Source organism: Neltuma alba, unplaced genomic scaffold (genome assembly GCF_004799145.2).
Source record: "Neltuma alba isolate B1F8T4 unplaced genomic scaffold, ASM479914v2 tig00005056_pilon, whole genome shotgun sequence".
NCBI lineage: Eukaryota > Viridiplantae > Streptophyta > Magnoliopsida > Fabales > Fabaceae > Neltuma > Neltuma alba.
The window spans coordinates 1-10,902 of record NW_021633963.1 but is presented as its reverse complement, the minus strand read 5'-3'; the positions used below and the strand labels follow the sequence as shown (position 1 = coordinate 10,902).

At 33.7% G+C, this 10,902-nt stretch overlaps 1 protein-coding gene and 1 pseudogene across 1 annotated transcript; one reads left to right on the top strand and one right to left on the bottom strand.

Moving 5' to 3' along the window:
- The first annotated feature begins 4,207 nt into the window (after positions 1-4,207).
- LOC114746554 (uncharacterized) lies at positions 4,208-5,530 on the top strand. Its single transcript, XM_028934769.1, has 2 exons — positions 4,208-4,456; positions 5,150-5,530. The coding sequence occupies exons 1-2, from the start codon at positions 4,328-4,330 to the stop codon at positions 5,249-5,251; spliced, it is 231 nt and encodes a 76-aa protein (XP_028790602.1). The 5' UTR covers positions 4,208-4,327; the 3' UTR covers positions 5,252-5,530.
- A 542-nt stretch (positions 5,531-6,072) lies between these two features.
- On the bottom strand, positions 6,073-7,725 carry LOC114746551 (ABC transporter G family member 9-like; annotated as a pseudogene).
- Positions 7,726-10,902: the final 3,177 nt, after the last annotated feature.

Below are 10,902 nucleotides of genomic sequence, written 5' to 3'. Positions count from 1 at the left end.
TGTTGCAAATTTAAATATACACACTTTGTAAGCCATACTTGAATTGACGTGGTACCCAAATACTACTATATAAAAACTGTGTCACCCACTTTAATCAGGGCATGGTTCAGCTTCTTGTGTCATGCATGATTACATCTCTTACACAACAGTCCAACAAGACATTTGATTAATTATAATAATTATATGAAAAAACAACTTGCTAATTAACTAATTAACTAATAATGTCCCAACAAGGTAAAATGTCCATTGTGATTGGACGTTGATTAATTTAAGGGATCACATCATGGCTCATATGAGGCTGGGAAAATATCTTCATTAAATTAAGAAAGGTGCTGATGCAAAAAAAAAAAAAGATATAAATAATAGAAAGTTATCATATAATGGGGGCTATGATGTGATGTGAGGTATGGGAATGTGACATTTTGCCGTGATTGATTACATTCTTTGTTGAGTTGGACCAATAAAATGGGTTTATTTGATGGCAATCACCATTAGGAATAGAGTATTAGATTCATTATTATTGTAATAATTATTAGGTTTCTTCAATTGGGCAAGAAACGCCATCAGTCTATAGTGGAAGTTCCATTCATTAAAAGCCAAGTAATTAAAGGGGGTTTATAATGGGAAGTCACACTGACTTTCACTAACCAAAATGAGCACATAGTATATATGTGTTTGTATTATTGATAATTCTTTTAAAATTGATTTTTTTTCATTCACAAAATTTAAATCCTTGATCTTGTTTTGAAAGAATCGAGTTATTGGTTGTATATACTCTTTGTGTGCAAAAATTGAGTTAGACTCTACAATTTTGTTCTTAAACTTCAAAAGTTTTCCTAATTCTGATTAGACATTAGAACATAACTCGTATAAGCTTTTTCATCTCCTAAAATGAAAAAAATTTCAATGGATTAAACCTTGGAAGATGATACTTAAATGTCTTTCTTTTCATCATGTATAAACTAGCTTGAGTATATCTGTTTGGATTAGTGGTAAGAAAAGTGATTTTACGTGATACAAAGTAAATATCTAAGAAGAGTTATATCTATTGGGCATGCTTATATATTTATGATATGAATGTGTGAAATAATTTATGTTGTTTAATTAAGGATGTTTTCTTATTTTATTTATTAAAAGGAATCATAACTAGACATTTATTTTATTAAGCTATTTTGGATTAAATTCAATATGAGCTCTTGATTTTTTTTTTTTTTCGTTGCGCCGTTCAAACTTTTAGGGGCAAGCTTCTTCAATTTGAGATTTCTGGAACAAATGGCCTTTCGTTTGAGATAGAGCCACTAAAAAAATTGCACAATGATTGCTTGATTTTATCTTCAACTGAACCGTTTATATATTCTCTGCAAAATAAATTAAAATCTATCACACCGCACACACAAACGCACAGGTCACTTTGACAGTATGCATAAAAATAGTATTATTAATTAGATCAACATAGGGAGAATACTACAGTAAGGAAAATGTGTGTGTGTGTGTGTTTTTTTTGAGGATTAATACGAAAATATTTATTTTTAATTTTTTATTAAAAAATCAACTATATAAATTTAACATTCAACGTAATTAAAATTGTGGGGAAAAATACATTTAAAATTAATCAAATAACTAGGGGTCGCTCTTGGCATGAGAAAAATTATAAGAAGAAGTAAAATTGTGTGGGGAGTAGGTGATTTATGTCCATTTTTAATCCAAAGATATCCTTTATAATAAAATCATTTGAAGATTAAATAATGGTGTAATGTACTTAACACTAAAAACCTTTTTTTTTTTTTTGCCAACAACACCAAAGACAGTCCTTATCTGAAAAATTAATTTCAACATATCAAGGAAGCAAGTTACCCACGAATTTCCTAAAAACCTTAATTTTCCAAACCTTAAGTGTGCTCAACAAGCCCAAACAAGCAAGATGGGTTTTATATCTTGCGCTTGGACCATCCGTTTCACTATTACCCATTCAAATTGAGGTCCTTTAAAATTCATAGCCCAAAAAAAGTAGTGTTGATACAGGAAAGTTCTTGGCTAATAAATAAGTTTATCTTGTATTAAAATTTAAAAAGGGATTTTTGAAGGCTTGCGAACTACTTCCTCCAGCCTTAAGCATGATAGTTAATTGAGGGATTTATTTTAATCTAAATATAAGTTCAGTTCAGTTTATTCAATAAACATAATTATTTTCCCGGACAATCCTATTTATGACATATACTAAAGAGGGTTTAATTAGTGAGGATAGCTTAAATGAAAATGATTAAGAGAATATTTAAAGAAAATCAACATACATATATTTTATCACAAATGATTAGTCCCCGGTAAAAAAAATGATTAGTTTAACTAATTACCTTAATACTTGTAAGTTAATTGCTTAATTCTTATATTTATGATTAGAGGGATTGAGAGAGTATTATATGGCTTGTGAAAGGATGTCTAGAATTAAACCGGTTTCCCTTCTTGCTCTTTTTTTTTTTTCCTTTTTTTTGCTTCCAAATTTCTCTTATTCCATTTTCCGTAGGTCCAAAATGTTTTGCCTCAACAAGGTGGAAATCTTTATTATTGTTTCTGTTCCTTATATATTTATATATAATGAAAATATATAATATCATCTATTGGATTTGGAGGTTGCCCTCTATGTGCGGTTAGTGTAAGAAAGGGAAGCTCTTCAACTCCAACAACTCTCATATGTACATTTTTTTTTTCATACGACTCTTATATGGATTAGTTTACCCTTTGTTTCATTCTTTTAAATATTATGAATTTTTTTTTTTTAGCAGGACAGCTTTTCCAGCTTATTATCAGTGAAAAAAAGGAAAGTAGTCAAAAACATTCATATCGGCCCAAAAAAAAGGGCTAGCCTGGGCTTCTAGGCCTGAGCCATGCGGGGACAACAGGCTCATTTGAGTCAAGAAAGCATGGTTTAGGAGTCAAGCGTCAGACAGGATAATTTGACCGGTCGGACTTCTAGCTGAGCTCGGTGACGCCTGGTGCTTGCAAGGAGGGACTCCTTCCATTCCTTAAATAAGTTTCAAATAATTAATTAATTCATAAATAACAAAATAATTAGTTAAAATTAATTAAAAATAATAAGTAGGTAAAAAAATATATTTTTATTTCTAAATATATTCTTATAATAAATGAGAAAAATGATAAAAGAAAACATGTGAGAAAATGTGACAAGAGAGAAATAATTAAAAAATATTAAAAAAATATGCTCATTCGGTCCTTAATATAAGACCCATTTAGCTAATTATTAAGGAAGTTAGGTAAGTTAGTTAATTATAAGGAAAGTGACATATTTTTCCTAAAATACCATAATCATCTTTTTTAATATCCCCTCTCCCTCTTCTACTTGATTATAATTCAGGGAGTATCTATAGGGTTAATTTAAAAAAATTGATAAATATGAGAAATGAGTCTTATATTTAGGACCAAAATCAACTCAAGAATTGAGTCCTATATTAAGTACCGGAGGAGTATTAAATATTGAAACAAACCCAAATTGAAATTTATAAAATGAGCTATGCTTTTTTTTAAATTTAAAGTTTATAAATAGGATAGGAGGGAGTATTACTTTAGTAGGACCTACTCATGAGAAGTAATTTATAGTTAATTTAAGGTAGTACTCCTCCAGTTCTTAATATAGGACCTAATTCTTGAGTTGGTTTTGGTCCTAAATATAAGAACCATTTCTCATATTTATCAATTTTCTCTAAATTACCCCTATAGATACTCCCTTAACCATAATTAAGTAAAAGAGAGAGAGGGGGTATTAAGAAAAATGATTATGGTGTTTTAGAAAAAATGTGTCAATTTTCTTATAATTAACTAACTTACCTAACTTCCTTAATCTAATCAAATTAGTTAAATGGGTCTTATATTAAGGATCGGAGGAGTATTATCTTTTTTTCCCCTTGGTTTCAAGCATTAATTTTTAAATTAGATTAGCGTCTGTTTGCGGGTGAATTCCAAATTGCGTTTTGCATGCCTTTAGTTTTTTACCCGTTAAACTAAAGGCATACAAGCACACGCTAATCTAATTTACATATATGTGCCCTCGACTGCGACCCAATTAAATATCATCCCCAAGACAGTTTTGGGCCATGTTAACATGGCCTGGCCCAATTTGTTTCGCAGACGTGGCACCCCCGTGCTCTGCTTCGTGTCTCTGGTGGCCTCAGCTCCGTGATCCTCTCTCTCTGGTTTTGTCGGTCAATCGATTTGCAGATTGCGGAGGGTTTTAGGTTTGAGTCTTACGCCCTTTTTCTTCTTCACTGGTGATTTCTGACGGAATTGGATTTTCCGATTTTTCAAAGAATTTAAGATGTCTTCACTTGGCACATCAAAGGGAATCCTGGAGATTGCTAAGTTTGGTATCTACGTGTCGGTTCCCATCGTTCTTATGTACGCTTTTGCCAATAATTCGAAGAACCTCCAGAGATTCATGGGCAATGTAATTTTCTTCTATCAGTCCTTTGAAAAAAAATGTCAATTTTATATGTAGCTTATGAATTTTCACTGTTTATGTTTCTCTTCATAGGCAATTTTTTTTTTGAAAGATTAAGTACTTTTCCTCGCCGTTTATAGCACAAAGCCCCTCATTCAGCTGATTCTCTTATATAGTAATTATTAAAACTGATCCCCCCGGGCGGGCGGTAATGTGGTCTGCTTTGAATTCAAACTGATTCTCTTAATTCTCATCGTAATCAAGACCCTCTTGGGTGGGGCAAACTTTTAAGAACATAATTGTATCTCTGGGATGTTCTGTGGACTTGACCTCAAAAATAGATCAAAATGTTCCATTGGGCATTTTATTCATATTCAAACAGTAGAGGCTTGACTAGCTGATACTTACTTTCTTTCCACTAGAGACTCTTCTGTACGCTCAGTTTACTTGAGATATCTTAGACAAAGCTTTTTCTGAACTGACCTAATCAATATGTGAAATATGAGTCTGATTGAGAATTTGACATTTATGCCTGTTAATGAATATCTTGGCCTGCTTGCTTTTTTTGAGGAACATGGACATGAGTATTTTCACTTTGCATGGTGTAGAAGATTCTCATTGATGGCTTTGAATTCCTATTGAGGATGGCTGGGGTTCTTTCGATAGTTTTGTTTACGGTTGCTTCTTTTGATGTTACAGCGGTCTTATATCGAATATCCGCCGGAGGCACCTAGGCCTCCGTCACCTGAGGAGCTCAGGGAGATGGCACGGGAGCTGGCTCGGAAATCAAACAATCGGTGATGCTCTCTTTGACTGGAGTTGCTGCAGTGGTTACGCACTCGTACTTCTGTTTATACTGTTTCGTATGCTATGTACAATGACATGATGATCGATGATAAATCTAAATAAGATGGAATGTATTTGGAAAATGAGTTCTGTTAGGACATATTTGGTACCAGAAACAGGGAAGAAAAGTAGAGGGATAGAGGGGAAAGATGTTACAATATTGTTATTATTATAACAATGGCCTTATATTATTAATCTTTCAAAGGCGTATATAAGGGTTACTTTTTAAATTCATTTTATTCACTCTTTAGAAATATTGCAATTTACTGTGGGAAGTCGAGTATGTGATAATGTGAGCACTTGCTCTTTCTTTGCCCTTGGGATGCGATCAGTTGGCATGTCGAGGTTTGGAAGAATAGGTGCATTGACATGCTGATAAAGAATACCCGGATTGATGATTTTGGTACAAGTCTTGTGTGGTTTGGCAGTGTTGTTATGTTTGTTATATTAGCACTATTGCTTCTACTGTTGCAACAAGTGTTCAGGAACTCTGGTATGTTAGTGTTTTGAACAGCAGTGGTCCAATAGAGAACCAGAATTGTGACAATCATGATCTATATATTTAGTTGCCATTCAATTAGAGGGAACATGAGCAACCAAGAATTAGAAGTCAGGTTTGTTCACAATGAAGACGTGACGCTAATTTATAAGCCAATAGTACTGCTTGCTTTCAGAACCAGAACAAGTTACAGGGATCATCACCAACTAGTGATACTCCAAGCCTGTAGGTATAAATAGCAGAGAAGAGCATATCAGATGGTAAGAGTCTGTTTGTACTACACCAATCTCTTTGCCACTCCAATCCTCATTAGCGAAAAATAAGCTATGAGCCTATAACCTACGAGCATTATCACTAGAGCCAAAGCAGCCACCAGGTGGCCTTTCAAATCCAGCCCTATTTCCTCCTATGGAGGAAACTCTGCGACTGAAAACAGTCCTTGAGAACAAGGGTACTTGAGCAACTGGTATGTATAGTAGCTGATGGATAGGTATTTGATCCAATCAATGAACTTTGGGACATATCGAACATAATACCCGCCAGCTAGCATGTAACCTATCATGATCACAAATCCAAGTGAAGTTGCTGAGTCTTGATCCATCAAAACTGCACCGAGGGCAAAGCTGAGGCCTTGTGAGGCCAAGGAATCTAGTAACAGGCTGCACAATGTGCAGAAGAAGTTCAATGCGTTAGTTTTGAGGCCTGCCATCCAATAAGCTATGGTGAGAAAAATAGTGGGAAGGACAAGCTCCATGGGTAGATCCGCTACAATCATTGACATGAAATATGAGGAAAGCCTGTACGTTCCAGAGGATCTTTCTTTCTCAAGCATGGCCTTCTCTTGTGGGAATGTAAAGATGCCTCTGTACATTGGGTAGAATCCCCAGAAGCCTGCTATGAAGAATAGGAGTCCAATCTGCAGGAACATCAGATAAGAACAACTAGATTTTATAGTTACTGGAAGCCATATTAGTCATGGCTTAAACTAACACACCAATATATTTGATGTGGTGTTTTAAAAGGTTACTTTGTGTTTAATTCTTGAAGCTTCTTTAATACCTGATCCAGCAGATGCGAAGTGTCGGATTTATACCAGAGTAGTCCTGAAATAAGGGCGAGCATAGCAACCTCAGCAATCTTAAGGCCTGCGAATGAATCATGTTCTCTCTCCTTTACTCCTCTTTTAAGCAGCACACTGAATTGTTGAAACCAAGTTGTAGATCATTTCTCAAACTCTCTGTCCTGAAAACTAGCTTCTTCATTCTTGATATTGTCATCATTAATCCGATGAACCATTTCCTTCACTTGTGCTTAAAGGTTGAGCTTGTATGCTGACATCAGGGTCTGCTCAAGGGAGGCATGATCTTCATCAGTTTCGTTAGTGTAAATACCTGCGAAACTCTCGAAAGCTTCATGCAAGCTCAATTTCGTTCTCAATTAGAACTACAAGTGACTAGTGAATGAGAAAACATACCGTTTGCCAGATCCAAGAGAAAATCAGATGGATTCATGGCTACAGTTGGGGTATATCCAAGACTTTGAGAAGTAGTCTATAATATCATATCCCTTTCCAAGAACAAGGATGGCCTTCTGATAACAAAAGAACCTTACAGAACATACAATACAACCTGCTTGAAGGTTGATGTATGGTCATAACCACAGTACAAGGCATGTTCTGAGCCAGTTTTGACAAGGTGGACACAATCCTCTGAGCAGTGGTTGAGTCAAGTCCAGATGTAGGCTAATCCCAAAGCAGGAGGTTGGGGTTTATCAATATCTCTTGTCCAATGCTAACCCTCTTCCTCTCTTCCCCTGAAACCCCTCTTACACATGACCCACCTACGATGCTATCCTTACATTTGGTAAAATCGAGCTCTGATATCACTTGTTCTGCACGTAGGACTTTGTCTTCCCTTCTGATTTTTTGCTCCTGTTGAATAATCCACCTCTCGTTGTCTTGATTTTGCACACCAAATCCTCAAACTATATATAGTCACAGCCATTTATTTATGACAGGTTTTCTATAAAAAGGACTTTGTATTGTATTTTGTGTGAAAGAAAGAAAAATATAAAATGAAGGCATCTTATAATAAGGAATGAAGTAGTATGCCACCTAATCATGCAACATGCATTATCTTTTACAGGTAGACAGCAGAGATAAAACCATTGGGCAACATAATGGTGATTTTAGATGATTTAATGACTACTATTAAAAGGACAATTTCTAAACATTGGAATAAAATTGATTAATTGAAACCCAAAACTTCGATTGTCAATTTCAAAACCTCCTCCTTAGCGTTTTAGTAGCTAAAATTTACATTTTAGTATACACTACCTTCTTAATCTTGAGCAAAACGGCTCTTCTTTGAACACTTTCACACACTAAATCTCCACATTAAAATTTTAGAAGTTCTCAAAGTAGAAATGTTATACCATCACACCTCTTCAAAGCATTGTCTTCAAAGAGTAAGGCTTTTGTTTTTCCTAGGGCCATGCATCACAGAGCAGTATCAAACATTCATAGATAGCATATCAAACATTACAAAGGTGTTCACTGGAATCAATGGAAGTTGAGTCTTGCGGAAGGGGTTAGTCCTCCTCAATGTGATGAACTAAGGTTTGAATCTCGGCCAGAAAAAGTACTCATATTTAGTGTCTAATAGTGATTCGAACAGAATTGCCTTCAAGATGAGTATACATGTGCCTACCAAAAAAGAGTGTTAATTGAAAAAAAATTGCAAAAATAAAATATACTCCAGCCATTTCTAAATATAATATACAATTTTTTTGAGTTTATATACCTTTTTATGATACATAATTCAGAATTTTACAATATTTTTAAAAATATTTTCAAAAATACCTCTTTGTAATAATTTCCCTTGACTTTTGATGAATGATTTTACTATTATAATTTATAAAAGAGAAGAAAATAAAAAGTTATTTATTCACAGTCAAGCTTCTGGATTTGTGTGATCTTTACAACTATCTATTATTATTAGCGTCAGTTTCACCTAAGGGAGTGAATTGGGTGAAGTATAAAAATTTGACATAATAAAATAGTGAAGCAAATAAAACAGAGGAGATTAAGTTAGGAAGATTTCACCCAATAGCGAAGACGTGGAGTTTATGCTAGTTCGGTCTCAACCACTTGACCTACGTCCAGTCCTTAGAACACAGTCCTTAGAACACCTCTAAGATTTATACTATGTTCCAAGATTAAACAGACTCTTGGTGCTCAGTATAGTAATTGATTTTTTCAATCACTCCTTTTACTACCCGTAAGGCTACAATTCTCTCAAGAGTCCACACTATTGAGTTACTCTCAGAGAATGAGTAAGATAAAGTGTATACAGCTCTCTTGCAGTGTATATGAATGTTAAACATTGAAGCTCGGTAAAACAGAGTATTGAATGCAACAGTAAATTTTTTAACAGACGGTAGCTCGCGTATTCAATACTTCATTCAATGCCCTTCAATAGTTGGAGATATTTGATTATCTGTTAGACTGAAGAGCTTACAGCCATTGGAAGATCATTTACATGTGTTTAGTAGTTACAACAGTTGTTCGCCATTAATGCTTCTGACATGATAGGTTACAGATTACTAAATAAGCGTTGAGCTTCGTAGTATGTAAAAACCTTTGAAACAAGTAATTCTTCTTTTTGAAGGAAATTTGTGAAGATAACAGAATAAGTGATGATTATTGACATTGATACAATAGATTGGAAAGCAGAGAATCAATCATTAATACTTCAAATGTAATATGAACTTACTTGATCGATCTCTTGATCGATAAACAGTTGGCCAATCAAGTTATCAATTAAATACCAGGAATAAGACTGAGGCAGATATGTAGGTTTATCGAATACATCATGGATGAAACATATGATCGATAATGACAAGACATGAATACAGTGAGCTCTAAATAGATTATGCAAGAATAAAATTTTTAAGTTATGTTTGCCTTCGAGTCCTTTCAATAGAGATTTAAGTCTAAAAGAAAAGGCTAAGAAAAGCTTGAAGACAAAGAGATAGAAGATTTTGAAGATCATCGTGACTATTTGTTATTAAATGAATTAGTTCAATGATCAAACAACTGATCGAAAACTGTTTGATCGATCATGTTATCAATAAAGCTAAGTATGAGAGAAATATATTTTCACAGTACGTTGATTGAATACTTTATCGATAAATATATGATAGGAAAAATGATTGAAAAAAGGTTGTGAACAAATTTTCACAGTGAAGTCACAAAATGGATGATGATCGATTAAATGATCGATTAATGATTGATCGATTAAGTGATCGATAAATGTTTGTTGAAAATTATTTTCAGAAAAAATCAAGGAAAGACTTTGATTGATCATGTGATATGGAAGAAGATGCAAAGGTCAAAATGATTAATCATTTTATCGATAAATGAATGATCGAATAGGTGATATGAAAATAGCTCATAACAGATATATGCAATGAAGATTTTTGATGATCGATCATCTGATCGATAAAGGATTGATCGATCAATTGATCGATTAAAGGTCTTGACATAATACTTAGACAGAACACATTATCAATTAACTAGAAGTAAGTTATTATGCATTGTTGGAACAAGTTATCGATAAAAGTATGATCAATTAAGTGATTGATAAATGACGAAGTGTTCAGAGTAAAAAGAAAATGGAAAGACTTTACCATTTATTTGAGTTTTCATCGATAACAGCTTTATCGATCAGGTGATTGATAAATGCTTCCAAATACTTTACCAAGATTTGTGCCTTTTTTGTGATGTTAATAATTGAACACTAGATTATCAATCAATTGATCGATAATTTTCTGTAAGCTTTTACATTAAACAATGTTATCAATAATCGATCAACTCATAATTTTGATTTATCTAACATGTTATCGATCGAACTTAGTGCTAAGTTACTAAAATATTGAAGCATTTTATCTGATATATGATCGATTAACCTTTGATCAATCAGGTAATCGATCAATTTACTGAATCCAGAAAACACTTAACTTGTTATCATCAAACCTTAAATCTAATAATTATAACCAAGGATGAAAGAAGTTTTGAGTGAGGAACCAAAAAAAGGGAAAAAAGAAA